The sequence below is a fragment of the Emydura macquarii genome, unplaced genomic scaffold (assembly GCF_026122565.2).
Source record: "Emydura macquarii macquarii isolate MOO-44397 ecotype Brisbane River unplaced genomic scaffold, CSIRO-AGI_Emac_v2 contig_1768, whole genome shotgun sequence".
Taxonomy (NCBI): domain Eukaryota; kingdom Metazoa; phylum Chordata; order Testudines; family Chelidae; genus Emydura; species Emydura macquarii.
In genome coordinates, this window is record NW_027131905.1 from 1,397,916 (window position 1) to 1,414,432 (window position 16,517).

Genomic DNA, 16,517 nt, shown 5'->3' on the forward strand with positions numbered 1-16,517 from the left:
TTTATTGTTTTGAGAGACATACATTTGTGGCTGTGTAATGGAAAGATATTAAGAGCCAATTTTCCAAAAAACTATGTTGTTTTACAGCCTATATTGTTCTTACAAAATAATGCACAGGTGCCACACAAAAGGAGCGATCCTATAAGGTACTGAGAGCCTCCTGTGGGGTGTTGAGCACCTTCCTTTTCTACTGACTTCCATAGTAGAGGACGGTATTCAGTTCATCCCAGGAGGTTTTCAGCACCTTGGAGAAATGGGGCCAAACAGGTCTTCATGGTATGAACCCTGCAAATCACTGAGAACCTTCAGTGATGTGCTGAGTACCATCAATTCCCAAAAGGTCAGTGGAAGTTGAGGTTGATGGCATTTCCCAAATTAGGCCTCTTTTATCCGAAAGTGTTTTACAGCTTTGTCTTAATGGCAATGTCTCCAGAGAAAGTTTTCGTTTTTAAAGTTATATTTTAAATGTTTGACTGTATGTCTGGGCCCTCTACAACCACAGTCCCAATACAGCCATGGGTTATAATGCCTACATGCTCACAGGCCATGCTTCACTGACAAATCATCATTCCAGTTCTTGGATGTTATGCTCAGTATTTATTCAATCAAAAATCTTTTACTGATGTCTACCTTTTCACAGAGCGAAAGTACAGTCCCAGCTTGGATTATTGCAACCTGTTCTTCATTTCTCAAATTCTAAAATACAAAAAGGTGCAACTGTATTTCACATTGGATTGCAAATCCATTCTTCAAAACAAGTGAGAGAGATTTTGGTTGTCTTGTATGTATCACAGAACATTAGCCTTCTTTATTTTTTTTAAAAAACAAGCACAGAAAATATCCAGTGATTACAAATAATAAAGTTAAAGTAAGTGGATACAGTCCCTACACTTGCTAGATCACTGCATCATTCTCACGAGGTCTTGCAAAAAGAGGTGGTCTAGGGTAGTCTCAGTCTAATGATTTTTTTTAAATGGAAAAAATGTCTATTCATTGGACTGCAGTCCTAATGCAAAAAAAAATATGATGATGATTAATATCTTCCACTGAAGTCCAGGGAGCACTGCAGTATTAGACCTGTTATTGAACAAAATCAAGGGCTTTGAAAAGGCTTTTGGATCTCATCACATAGAATATAATCTTGAACTTGGCTTGAACCAACCTGCAAACTTTCTGAATCAGTTCAAGCTACTGTAAAATCTTTCCTGCCTAAGGTATTTCTAAGCAACCCTTTATTGTAGAATCTAAACTTCTATGTAAGAAGTTGCTATGTGAAAGAAGCAATACAGAAAAATGTGCTTTAACTTATTTCCTACTCTTAATTTTGTTCTAACCTTTATTACACTGTGTCCTGTGCACTCCCTGTAGCACATATTTTAGTGCCACCCACCAGGGACGCACATCTATCCTGAAAAACACAGATGTGACTCCCATTGAACTCGATTCCCCTTGAAGGAATTGCACTTATGCTGGCAAAAATGGGCCCTAACATTTGTTATTGTATATGCAAATATAGCCATAAAAAAGTTCCTTAATGCATATTTGCTGGCATGCCATTCTGTGGAAGTAACTTATAGAAAAAGTGTCCAGTTACAAATAAACACGTAAACAGAAAGATATTTGAAATAAAGAAATTGTTACCCCATTATCTCCAAGGATATCTAGCTTCTTCATAAGTTCAGAAATATTCACATCCTGGAAAAGATTTTTTAACATTCATTGTTCATAAAGGAGAAAAAACATCCTCAGATATAAATTTTTTACCTGGTCTTTATTCACCTTTGCATGCAAGAAGACTCCAAAATCTGAATGTTAGTTTTGCATCACAGTGACACAAATACTATTGTTATGTTTACAGTGGTTCAAATGGTACTTTCAGTTATACCCAGCAAGCTGAGTGTAAATGAGGGCCGAATATGTCTTAGCACATTTACATTTATCAATTCACTGAAATGTTGAAATTAGATAACAGGCTTAGAAAAACACCCGCTTTAGGGAGAAAAAAGTGCAGCAGATTGGGCTATTGATGTTGATGGGGCTATTGTGTGGCTAAGGAGAGCATGAATTGGTCCATAAGGTAACTGATAACTAATTATCTTTACATTTAATTTGTTTTAAACACAATGGTAGGGTCACATATCAGACTTCTAGTGGCTGGAGTAATGTCTGTAACTGTCCATCCAGCCTTACCATGATTACAGAAGCCACCAAAGCAGTTTAACGTTGACTCCTATTTATGTCCTTTGAAACTCCACATGCAGCTAATGTTCTCTGTATAAAAAAACCAAAACCAACTTCCTGTCTTCCATCCTATCACCTCCTTTACAGTCCCACAGATATACAAAAGAAAAAACAAAAGAAACCCTCCTTATTAGATGCCAAATCTTATTAGTTGAAATCAATAGGAAAACATCCACTGATACAACAGGAGCAGAAATGAACCCTTAATGGCCAAATCTGTACTGAGTTGAGAACCCTCAACTCCCACTGATGTCAGGGGGAGCTGAAAGTGCTCTGCATCTCATGAGAAATGACAAGCACTTCGCCGGATTGTGTCTGATACCAGTGATTCTCAACACATGTACCCGTGGGTATATGCAGAGGTCTTCCAGTGGGGACATCAACTCATCTAGATATTTGCTGGTTTTACAACAGGCTACACAAAAAAGCACTAGCAAAGTCAGCACAAACTAATATTGCATAAAGACAGCGACTTGTTTATACTGCTCCATATATTATACACTGAAATGTAAGTACAATATTTATATTCTGATTGATTTATTTTATGATTATATGGTAAAAATGAAAAAGTAAGCAATTTTTCAGTACTAGTGTGCTGTGATACTTGTACTTTTATGTCTTATTTTGTAAGCAAGCAGTTTTTAAGTGAGATGAAACTTGGGGGTACGCAAGATAAATCAGATGCCTGAAAAGGCTACCGTAGTTTGGAAAGGTTGACAGCCACTGTCTTATACAACTATTTTCATTACTTACAGTATATGAAAATGCTGCTTTCTATCTGTACGTTGTGCAATCACATTGAGAGGACAATATTTAACTCCAAATGATGTGCCCCAGTAGCTACGCTTGCATCAAACTTACAAAACACATAGAGTAAACATGAAAAAACATTTTGATGACAATCTCTACCCAACAGTCTCTGTTGTATGCATCTGTTAAAACAACATGGTAAGGTTTCATGAAGACCATATATACAGTGTGAAAGAAGCAACAGCTATTCCTAAGAAATGAGTCTCACTTGCTTCCATGATAGTAACAACATTGCAAGATCAACACACTGAAGTTGGTTGTTTCTAATGTGGCTTTGTTTTTCACACTCTGATCAGTGTATCAAAGTGCTGCATTATCGATTAGACAATCCAGTCTTGCATTAGCAATTTTCTAATCTATCAAAATATAATATTTAGAAATCAGTTCTTGTCGCAAACCTGGATCTGGAGTTTAAACATATCAAGGTTTGTGTTTGGACTAATCTTCAGATCAAGACTTTTAGTTTGGAGTCATCTCTAATAATAGTAAATGAATAATGCATGTGAGAAGTCAGTCATGGGAGTGGAAATATATGATATGATACTATGAAATACAATACAGATTAATAGAATAGAACCTATTAAGAAACTGCAACATTTTTACTTTAATAATCCTATCAGGCCAGAAATACTTATTCTTTTTCATTTAATTCAGCATAAGGAAACATTTAAAAATCAAATCACATTTTAAATCTATGCAATATGCAAAATTCTATGCTAAAATTTCATTTCCCAAGACTCTCACACACTTTAAAACAACTAAAATAGTGAACTCTTGGCACTGGAAATCTGCATAACACAGAATGTATTTCTAGACAATGTAACTGCTACAGCCAATGAAGAGACGATATTAGACTACTCAAAGGAAGGTTAAAAAAGCAGACTCAGGATCCCAGGAAGATGGTATTGCAAAGGGAATGTGTTAATTGGTCATTTTCAATGGTGTATCAGGTAAAAGTCTGATTCTAATGTTTGCAGACTGCTCAGTTCCCCAAAGATATATAACTTAAAATTGTAGGTTATTATCCATTATTAACAAGCTTGTGATTACTAAGGCATTTCATTCTGGTATGTAGTAAAATGTTCACAGAACATTTACTGTGACAGAACATATGGAAGAGGCCATCATAATAACCATATAAATTACCATTCATGTCACTGTATGCTAATGCATTGCATGGACTACAGACCACTGTAGTTACTCTCAGAGAAGTTACTCTAACAATAGCATGTTCATTGTGTCTCAGTGACTTCTAGGGGTCTAATTTTCTCAGTCCACAAAGAAAAACATTATTTTTATAACTGTCACCACTGCCCATTGAACATGTGGTCTGAAAGTGCAACTGTGTTCTTTCCAACCTGTTATGCACCAACAATGACATTCCTGATACTGAACTGAATTGTGGATGAACCAGCATGGAAACCAATTCACACTAAATGGGTTGGCTGTGCAGGACTAACAGAACCAACAAGTCATTAAAACTTATTTGTCTCCCTGAAGGAAGCAGATGAGGTATTGGCTATTTATTTTGTTTATCATATGCTTATCTTGGGCCTGACCTGAAGCCTTCTGAAGCAAACAGAAAATCAAATCAAACATGCAAAGTCTGACTGCTGCGCCAGCCAGAGGGATCACAGTTGATGGTCTCACCAGGCATCATATAGTGAAGTTCCCAGATCAATCCTGCAAATGCACAGATCTCAGGGGTGGCACCATAGGTAATGCCGGGAAGGAAGGCCAGAGTGTGGTGAGATTGTGACATTTTGCACAAAGTCAAACTACGTTTTTCTCAGGATTTGGCACTGACAGCTCATATAGAATGTCTCTAGCTGCTCCTGTAAGAGGGGCCAAGTTTCTGACCCAAATAGCAGTTTGATAGATCCTGAACTTTGTCTCAGTGCAAAGACACTTTTGTGTCCATAAGCAAGACATGTAGTTCATGCAGGAGGCGGGAAGACCAATGGGAAAGAGTCCCATTGAGCTGAATTGACTTTGGATCATGTTCCCTATGCTGAGGCCCTGATTCAGCAAAAAACTTAAGCACGTTTCTTCAATAGGAATTATGCCAGTGCTTTAAGTGCTTTGCTGAATTGGGTCTTGAATACAGTATAGAGATCATAACCAATGATGGAAAAGATGTCACTTGTCTCACTGCTCCTGTACATTCAGTGTTGAATTAATGTGGAACTGCAGGACAAATCAACTAAACATACTGCACAATTATGTTCTTCCTTACAGTATATTTTCTACTGTTAATTTAAGCTACTTCTAAATGTCTCAAGTTATTGGGCTTCATATCCTCTGGAAGAAGAATACTTGACTGTGTAGGAGATCTCACTTTCAGGAGATCTCTTTCCCCTGCTATTCCTCCTAAAGCCTCCTTTTCTCAGAACTTGATCATATCTTTTTCTTTGCAGAAGAAAAATATTTCTTACATCTGAATCACTGCTGTACTTTCTAAAGTAACCACGATTTAAAATGTTCACATGGGTTATGGGGGAATTTCTGATAAAGCTCCTGGTTATCCAACCATCGCAAGAGCTAATGAAGCCACATCTACCTTTATTCCTTCCTGTTGACAAAACAGTTGAAGTGCACTTCCATTGTTTTCAGGGAAGGTGGTTATATGAAGGTTAAATGCCGGTGACCTTCGTTCTCTCTCCTAAGGAAAGATTTCGTTTAAAAAACAATATATGTGATTATACAATAATGTCAATTTCTCCCCCATTACTCCAAGTTATTCAAAACAAACCTACATTTACTGATACTAAGAAACCCATAGATCCCTATCCGCAGACAAAGCACATGGTGGTTTTCACGCTCTTCAGTGTACTTTAAGGGTTTTGGTGTAATTTGAGCACTAAAGTCCTGATTCAATAACTGAATCCATGCAAGCAGAGCCTCTGCAACATTGAAAGTAACAAGGCTCCACATGTATACATGGGTCCACCTATATGGACCAAATCATATTATGACTTTGAGGAGACTGCGTCTATTTTGGAATAATATGCATTTTTGTTCTGAAAATCTTCAGTAATAAAGCCAAGTGTTAACCACAGTAAACCCACAATGCAATTAATTAAACTATACATTTCAAGCATTTTAATTCCTCAAGCCCAAGAATTCACTACTCGTCCCAGTTTTGTATAATACATTCTACTTTACATTTAACATTTTTTGTGCCAAGAAGAAATACTTTCACACATTCTATCCCTAAAAGTATAACATTTAAAAATATATTCAGCACATTTCATATACGTCTTCAAAATATTGATCCATTATTTCAGTGGAATAGCTGTATTCCTATTTTCAGCAAATGAAGGTTTTTCGTTAAATTAAATTTTGATCTGCTTGTGAAAGGGGCTGGATTGATAGAACTGGAAGCTGAAGCTTTGGGCCTTATTCTGAACAGGAATAACCCTACTGAAACCAGTGAAGTTACACCAATATAAATGAGATAAAAAAATCAGCCCCCATCTTCTATCCACAAAACAGAGTTAGCATGGGCAGACAGCAGTTCTAGCTTCTCCACTACTCCCTGCAGAAGAGCTTTGGCTCTGTTTCCATGCCCATTCCATCCATAACTTGACTTTCAAAACTACAAATGAGGGAAATTTGCTGGTTGATTTGTGATGTGGACATTTGCCCTTTGGGAAAAGGGCTGCACCAGTGTCTTATTTCACAGGTCAGCAAAGGATAACGACTTGGTCACTACCAACCTAGCTGAATTTGAATCTGCCATCTAGAGGCGAAAGGCTCTGTATCACATTAGCTTTCTCCTCACGTACTGTCTCCTAACTTTTTTTTTCTATTTAGTAGTTTGATTTTAAAATACAGCCATGCCAGTAAATAAGCTTGATTATATAACCCACAAAAAGAAGCAGGGATTCTATCCTGAATTAACCTTCTTTAAAATGAAATCTAATTTTAATCTTTTGGCACAAAATTAAACTTGTCAGTATTTGCCTGTGCTAAATAATAGAACTAGTTTTCTAATCAATCCTAATTTTCATCTGAAAGAATTTAGTTTATCACCATGCATGGAAATCCTTTCACATTATTACAGAGAGCTACATAACTTTGCTAAAGCACTCACTCTGTCACTTTTGTGCCTCTGCACTTGTCCATCAGTGAGAAATTTCTTTTGCATGCTTTATTTGCAATCACATGAAAATCCTTCAATTGTTATTCTGTAAATAGATTCTCAAAAAGGAGAACAGATACATTGTACTGTGCTACATTTCAGTTTTCATGTGATTCATTAGTCAAATGTAGGAAATTTTTTATGCAAAACATGCTTTGAAGAGTTTATTTTTGAACATGCAATATGCATCAGGTCACTTTTACCAAAAATACTTACATTTTGGAAAACTGATTGTTAAATTAGCTGCCAATTTTAACTAACTTGTTCTGTATTTTAATTTAAAGTTTCTTAATAAAGTATACAGAATATGTTAGTTTCCATTTTTAATTGTCAAGAATGACTCTTGAGACACTAATATCTCAAAACGCATAATCTGCATTACATTAAATGACATCAAAATGTACAGAAGAGAAAATAAAATGGTAAAACAAAAGATTTTAAGAAGAGCCAAAGATTAAAAGCAGAATGACCACATAGCATGATGAAAATAAGATTTTCATCTTTACCATGGAGGTTATACATGCCAAGGTTTTTGGTGAAATGAACCGGATGAAGAAAATTATGGAACAATAACATTAAAAGTCATTTACAGAGTTTATTTTAAAATAGAAATGGTGTTAAAAATGTTGATGGCCTTTTCAAACTGGATATGCTGTTATCAGGTAATGTGACAGTGTGACAATGCATCACACCCATATTGTAGCAATAATTCAGCATCATAACTTTTCCTATGGGCCCATTTGTGAAGTGATGAACACCATCAGTTCCCATGGAAACCATAGGCCCTATGTTGGAATTATTTTAATAAAGAAATAGCCTATCTGTTATTCCATTTACTCAAAGGAAAGTACTTGTGAAAGAAGCTTGCTATGGAGAACACTATTACTTTCAATTGCACAAGTTATATTTGTACCTCATAACTAATTTGCAGTTTTGGTTGTACGATTTTGGCTTTTGACATTTATGAATGTCTCATCCATTGACATTCTATATCAGCAGAGAAGAGATCTCAGGTAAGTGAAATTCTTTCAAAAAGGTGCTATGAAAATGTGCCCGATTAAGTTTGTTTTATTTATATTAGTATTGTCAATTTGAAAATCAGCTTAATTAAAAACAATTACAGGTTGATGTGATGGATGTGTCAGATCCTTAGACTTCCTTGCATGCAAGATGTGAGATGATGTGTTAATTGAAACAATGCCAACCAAGTCTGTAGTACGCACACCAAGTGATTTCACATGCAGGAAAGGTGTAGTTATGGAAATGAAATAAATAAAAAAGGCAAAAATATTGCAAAACAAAATATTTTATTAGGTGCAAAACAAACTATATGCAGTGTATATTAGCTATTTTACATCTTCATCAAAATTAGTGAGCATTCTCTCCAAATCATATTAAGGCAGTGGTAGTCATTTTCATAATCCAACTGTACAGTATTTAAAAAAAAAAAACTAAAATATTTTCCCTTACACATGCACCAGACATCAGTGAACATTACATGAATTTCAGCTTGGGTTCAAACACAATTTCTGTTCCATTTGAGAGTTTACAACTGAGAGAATCTCTTACTTCAAGTTCGAGCACTCTGAATTCTAACAGCTCATTCTGGTCTTTTGCATCCTGCATCTCGTTCTTCAGCTGATTCTCTTCCAGCTCCATTTTGTAAATCTAAGAGATAATAAAATATCATAATGCTAATCTATGGAAAAAGCTGTGTTTTCAGTTAAGTGTACTGATCCTTGACCCTTACAGGAAGAAATTAAATCCTTAGAAAAGAATCACTTATTAAAATAGTAGCAAGAGTTAAACTGTAAGTAAAAAACTTAGCGCCCAAAATTCCTTACAAAGTTCCAAATCCTGGAAACACTCATGCATGTTCTTTATATATCTTAATACCACTATTGGAGTGGATGTGACTGCTCATGTGCATAAAGTTAAGCACATATGTGAATGTTTGCAAGATCAGGGCCTAAGGCAAAACTTTCACTGTCTTCAAGTAAGGCCCACATGATTGGATGGTTGGGCCCATCTTGGGAATTCCCATCTTGGGAATGCATGAGCACCACATTAGGAAGGACTTTACTGGCTCATGAGTAGACACAAACTATTCACTGAGAGTGGGCAATGATTACCGTTGACTGGGGCTTTCCTGAGAGAAGTCCATAGAAAGTCATTTTGGAAGCAGATAGGAGAAGTTATATATAGAAAAGAAGTACGTACAGGGGGAAAATGAATGATGAACTTACTTTTAACAACTAACTCCATAACACTGGGTTAGAAGTGAAGAGTATTTAAGCTCAAAGTGGTCTGTTCATATTTACTTTGCACCACTTTTTAACGTCATAGTACTTGCACTTAGTTCTTTAAAGCTTCAAAAAAAAAAAAAAAAAAAAGCCTTCCAATATTAATTAAACTTTCACAGCACCTCTATGAGGTTGGTAGGCAAGTATTTACAACCTCCATTTTACAAATGAAGCAACTGTGCACAGGAAGGATAAGTAATTTGCTGAAAGCCATGCTGCAAAATGAGAGCCACTGTTACAAATTAGAACTCCCTTGCCCAGGGCAAAAGGTATAATGTTGCTTTCTTATGGCCTCATCTTGGGAAGTGCTGAGTGCCCTCAGCACCTTACAGGATCTGGTACTTAATTTTTTACAATCAAATCAGATCTCCTCTCAGGCCTAATTATAATGGTCACGTTTTATGCCTGAGGCTGTAGTCTGTTTAAACAGCAGCAAAACGGAGTAGCACAAGTTCATTACAGTACCTGTTCTTGAGTCCAGCCAAGAGCATTCCTATTATTGGCTGACACAAGGGCTCATCATCTTATTTATATGAAAACAAGGGGGGGAGGCATATGACAGCTGGTGTACCATCAATAAAAGTGTTTGAATAAAGTATAATTCAGGCTGTAGCTCTTTAGTCATGGATCTTTCTTTGACTCGCTTTTATTTCTATTTAGTTAATAATTTTAACTCACTAAGTCAGAGGCTTCATTCTCTGATGTACTGAGTGCCCTCAACTCTCACCAAAGTCCATAGAAGATGTGAGGGTGTTCAGTGCCTTGAAGAAGTCACTCAGGATCTCAGGCGCTACATGGTAATTTTCTATTCTATTAAATCATCCAATAATACAATCATAAAGTGATCAGTATTACTTGAAATACTTGGTTCTACATTTTAAAAAACAAATTAAAACAGGTGATCCTATTAAACAGAGAAAAAATTAAATGGCACTGACCATAATCCAAGATTTTCCTCCAATTCTGCTATACTTTTTTTTTTTTTTTTTTGGGGGGGGGGGGGGAGAAGGGGTGGGTGGGGAGGCAAAGCCCAGCTACCCTTTCTTTATTATTATTGTTTTACATTAATATTGTGGTGGCATTTAAAAGCCTCAACCTAGTTGAGTCCCCACTGAGCTAAAGATTTTACAAACATATAGCACATAGTAGCAAAAGAGCTCACAATTCTATAGTACTTCAATCTCAGACACTCAGTGTAACATTTTTGGACAGAAAAAAAAAGTTAATTTGATCTCAACACTTAGCAGTTTCCTTTATAATTCCCTTTTGAAGGGTAGTGATTAGATGGTTCCTAGATTCTAAAGACATACCTTTTCTAACAACTCCTGGTTTGTTCTGATAAGCAGCTGCTTTTCTTCTATCCATTTGGAATCCTGTGGGAGAAAACAAAAACAATTTTTTTCATCAAAGAACTCAGTACAGTAATAATAATGATATGATTTCAGTCATTGCTGCACCGTTAGGTACAAAATGGGTTCCACATCAAAGAGCAAGCCCACTGTAAAATATTTTAAGGAATGAATAGCTTCCAAAACTGAGGAAAAAGTAATAAACCTTGCTGCTCTTTAGCCTGGCTTTTCTTCTTTCCTACTTTTTCAACGTAATCATTCACATGTTAAAACTTTAAATGTTAGCCTCTAACAATTTTGGAGGCATGTTATGAATGTTAATTTGACATATATGCTGTCACATATTTGCCCAACTTAGTTTAATATTACTATTATTCAAAATTGTTCCTTTTCTTTCACTCAAAGAGTTTCAGCTTGCTCTGTAGCTGTAATGTAAAATGGAGATATTTTTGCTACATTTTTGCTACATTTGCTCTCTTATGGGAAAGTGGAAGGAAAGCATTTAATGACCCGTAAGTAGTGCAACTAGAGACCGGTGACCTGCAGTCAGAAGGCCTCAGCTGGAAGTGAAAATGAGTCGGATGGTCAGCCTTTCAATAAAAGGGGAGGTGACGGGAGCAGGAGAAATCATATAGGACTCCCTTCTCCCATTAAAAGATGTATATTTCCATTTGATAACATGGGGGCCTCAGCCAACGTTCATAAACATCAGTGAGTCTTTTTCCATAGACTTCAATGGGCTCTAGATCAGGCCCATAAGACCCAATACTGCAAAAATTTACTACCACTCTGCTCAGTAGTGTCTGCAGTGTCAGGCCCATATTATTCTAATAATAATAAATGCAAATACTTACATGAGTGACACACTTAGTCCAAATCACTTGATTAATTTTCTATCTAACAACAGGAAATTTTATTTGAAATCTAAAATATGTTAAGTATTATGGCTGAAATTTCCTAAAATGGCAGTGGATTTGGACACTCAATTCCCATGAGAAATTGAGAGAGCTGGGCATCCAAGTCCAAAGCTTCTTTGAAATCTCACCCCAATTCATGTTGATGCAGTAATTATTTACACCAATGAGCTGTTGCTGACATATTCCAAACAGATTTTTAACTATTGCCACAAAATAAAATGATCAGTTATTTTAGGGTATTTACTAATTTTGCATTGTCCACACCGACACAAACTGGAACAGCTCATATTTATTTTCACACAGAGGTTAGTTCTTTGAGAGATGGAGGATTGTTTCAATTTGTTTTAAAAGATGTATCGGACTGAATGCTTAAAAGATCAGGAAATAGTAAAGATACATTGACTAGAATTAAAGGACAAAGTAAAAGGCTGAGAAATAGAATCTAATATCCAGTTTAACATTTAAATCACATTTAGTGATGCCCAGAGGAAGGGAGGAATACAGTGGCAAGTATTATTCTCCAGTTTTGGCTTGCAAAGCACACAGGAAAGAATTCCATGTATCCAGAGATTTAGATGAACACACCAATCCATGGACATGCTTAGGGGCCAGTTTTCTTTCCAGTGTTCTTTGCACATATTTTCCGTCTGCAGGTTCAACTACTTTGGTCTACAACGAAATACATGCCTGATATGTATTTCCTTTGTTAAAAGTTTAATTTTGTGTGACAAGCAAGATATTGGCTTCTCTCAAAACTTGGCTATTTGGGGTCTGATCTTGATTTCAGTGGAAATTGAGGACACTTAGCACTTAACAGGAGTAGGTCGCTATGTACTTCCTTCCAGGGCCTAATGTTGTCTAATATTTTTGAAAGACTTGGTATTTCTTATTATTATTAAACGATAAATAACCTTTTTTCACTTACTATAGTGCCTTTCATACAGGACCCTCAAAGTACAGTACAGATATAAATTATTATTATTCCTGGTTTACATCTAAACATGAGCAAAAAGAGCTCAAATGAGGTTAATGAGAACCTTTGGCACGTTTGAAAACTGGATCACTTATTTAGGCTTCTAAATATAGATTTGAGAACCCAACTTTAGGCACCCATTTTTGAAAATCTTGGCCCAGATTTTTTATCTCGACTCTTTTACTGTCTGCATCTTTGACTTTAGAAAAGTCATGTGAATGCTCTCCGCCTCAGTTTCCCTAGCTGCAAAATAAGACACCCATTTCTGAAAATCTGTTGCCTGATTCATAGTGTAAGCATTGGAGAGGACTGCCTCACTTTTCAATGAACAGTTCATAGTTACTACTAAATCATAATTATCCCAAGCTAAATAACAATTTTAAAAAAAATCACATTGTGCACAAAAAGTAAGTTTATTTCAAACAGAAATTTATTTAGTCAAATATAGGTATTGACAGTTTAGTATGACCGTATACCCAAGAAGTAAGAAGATGTGGAAATGTCAGAGGGCCCAGAAGGTAAAAGTAGTGATTTCTGCTGATGTTTTAAGGCTTAGTTTACATACAAACCCACAGAAGACAATTTTTTGCACACCACCACCACCACCACCACTTGCAAATTTACTTTCTCTGGATTACTGAGTAATAAAAGGGTGTAGCGTGGTTAATACTCTTAAAAGGTAATAAATTATCAAACCTAATTTCCAAGCAAACCTGTTATAATGCATCAATTTGGAAACACAAGTCACAAAAGTTTCTTTTTTACATATGTGTACATGTCCACTCATATCTAATTTACATACATAGTGTCTAGACTTTATATCTTCATACTCAAATATTTTGTTAATGCTTTAGTTATGCAGCAATTTGCCTACAATACCTGCAGCTTTATTTATCAATATACTAACGTGACAAAAAACAGATCCTCAAGAGGAGGTAGTCCTTAAAAGTTTATTTACTCTTGGGAGACCTCAGGGACTTGGAAGATTTTAGATTTTATACCCTACTGCCTAATTCTGTTGTTGTTACTTTGTGGGCAATAAAATAAAATAATAATAATAATAAAAATATATATTCTCCTTAATTTGGTAGAGGTTTCTTTGTATTCATGCCAGTGTTCTTAAGGAATACATCTTGCATAGAATAAACCATTATAAGATGGAGTGAACTTTAAATAAAAAGGTTTCTGAAATGTTAATGTTATGTTTTTATTCATCTTTTAAAAATATACTTTTGGCTATATCTCTTTATTTTTCATCTTATTACTACACATCACCTCAGTTTTTTAAATTAATTTTTCAGCAATAAATATGGTATAAAAATAACATCTGAAAAATTCTGAAAAGGTAACTTGTAGTTATGCAACTGAACACTTTTAAAGTGCACGTTCATAATTCTGAGCAACTTTCCTGAAGATCCCAGACATTATATCTGCCAAGAGCCAGGATTTATCCTTGCTAAACACTACCGAAAAACCACATTGAGGTCTAGATCCCAATTTCAATCTAAGTGATGTTGATGGGAGTTGAGAGCATTCAGGTCCTCACAGGATTTGACCTCAAGGGGATAATGTTGAAAGTAGCTCACAGTAATCAAGCACACATTCAGTGATTCATTTTTCCAGCTGAACTGTGTGTAGCAGTAACAAATTTATAATTTTTCCAGCCAGAGTACCAAAAATGTTCTCCATGGGAAATGCATAACATTCATTTTGTTGAAATTATAGCCAAAATTGTCCAGTGAAAGCAGAAAACCAGAAGAAGGAGAAGGGCCTGGGCTGGGCAAGAAATGGAAACTGATGTTAACTACCATGTACATGCAGGCATTAGCATTTTCTGTTTTGGAAGATGAACCTTTAATAGGAATTTTTCCAGTCTATATAAAATGTTCCTTTAATTAAGTGGTCCAAGAGTAGTAACTAAGCGGCATCAGACACATTAATACACCAGTAAGCAATGAAGATGACAAGAGCACTGCTGCATGCAAAGGAGAGGATGATTTGATAGAGGGCATTAAGAGAGCCTTTTACCTGTCCTTTTTCAATCAGAGATTTCTCCAGATCTTCAATTTTTGCCTGGTACCTGAGGAGATCAGCTTGCAGTTGTTCACGGGTCTGAAAAAGTATAAAAGTGTGCATACATTATCACAACAGCCAACTGACTAGGATACACTTCATACGTAGTTCCACTTTCTCAAATATTCAATTACTGTAGAATCAAATATTGTTAAGTTCAATATTTCCTGTCCATTATCAGCCAGTGCAGTGAACTTTAATTGTTTTAAATTAAAACAAACACATTTATTTGTATTTTATTTGGTGAAATATTTACCTCATTCATTTTCACAAAACTTTTTTCCTTCATAAATTAAGAAACATTTAATCTGATGTTTTCAGTGGCAAAGCCCTTCCTAAAAACTGGTGCTAGAAAATCAGTAACATACAGACAGTAATGATGCTGTTTGCAACACTTGGTATTTACTCAAGATACTTTTTAAAATAACAGAAATGTAATAAGTACTAAATAAGTCTGTGTCTAGTGGGATTTTCAAAATCCCTATTAGGCACTTAGGCACTTTTAAAAATCTCACAACACCTATCTGCATCTCTAAGCATTTAAATACCATTAAAAACCTAGTCCTTGGTAACTAACAGGATCAGACCCTTGCTGAACACACTCAATTTCACCTAATAGATGTTGGGGACATTCACTACCTCCCAGAACTGGGCCCACTAAATCTGGCAGGACATATAAGCAGTTGAAAACCTTCCAGACCAGTCAGCTATTAAAGAGATTAAAAAAAAAAAAAAAAAAAAAAAAGCCAGCAAGGCCATAAGGTAGAAAAAATGACTATTTCAAATTGTATAATAAAAATGCATTTCTTCAAACGCCTAAAATGCTATTACAGAAAAAATTAATTCCCAACACTTCCTTCTCCCTCCAACACAGAGAAGACATTTAATGGTTTTATATAACTGTCAAATACATAAATCCCTGAGAAATCTCACTTTCATAAAATATATAATGATGTCTTTTTAAGAAATAAAATAACCTCTTTCCTCAGACTAAGGACAAAAATGAAAGCCAGCCATGATTATGTGATTAAGAGATGTATGGCAGGCATTATGCTAGCAATCCACTGTGCCCAACCACCAGGGCACAAACTAAAGGTAGAAATTGATAGCAGATGTGGAATGGAAAACTTAGTTTCTAATGTAAACTAAAATGCCACATATTAGTTTTGGAAAGTGGAATATTTTCATGACATATTCTTCAGTTCTCCTATATAGCATCATAAATTTTGGAGGCTCTGACCACAAACATTAAGAGTGATGTTCAAAGTCAAAGGACATAATGAGGAAAAACAAAAGGAAACAATCACATGCATCTTTAAAAATCAGTTTAATCTGATTTGGGACCACAAACACAGGAAGTCAGTCTGGCTTCATGGCTAAAGTGCTGGACTGGGTCTCAGAAGATCTTGGTTCTATTCCTGATATGACCATGGGCAAGTTTATTTTGTCTCTCTGTGCCTCAGTTTCCCCATGTGCAACATGGAGAAAATGATACTGACTTCTTTTTATCAGTAGGTCTCAAAAAGCTCTGTGAAGTGCTATATAAGGGCTAGGAATTTTTATTACTAATATGCATTAATCATGCAGGGCAGAGTTAAGGTTGCTTGAGAACCTGGGATCCCCTGCAGCCCACCAGGCAGGCTGCTGAGGAGGCAGAAAAGGTTTCTAAACCCTCCTGATTTCCTCAGAATTTTGACACAAGCAACA

At 35.8% G+C, this 16,517-nt stretch overlaps 1 protein-coding gene across 1 annotated transcript in view; it reads right to left on the reverse strand.

Annotated features, from left to right (window-relative positions):
* Positions 1-8,483: 8,483 nt before the first annotated feature.
* Positions 8,484-16,517, reverse strand: part of JAKMIP1 (janus kinase and microtubule interacting protein 1) — a 201,555-nt gene continuing 193,521 nt past the window's right edge. The window contains exons 12-14 of the mRNA XM_067556414.1: positions 14,766-14,849; positions 10,809-10,871; positions 8,484-8,863 (exon numbers count right to left, since the gene is read on the reverse strand). Coding sequence (XP_067412515.1) covers positions 8,690-8,863; positions 10,809-10,871; positions 14,766-14,849 — 321 coding nt within the window. The 3' untranslated portion in view covers positions 8,484-8,689. The remainder of the gene's footprint in view (positions 8,864-10,808; positions 10,872-14,765; positions 14,850-16,517) is intronic.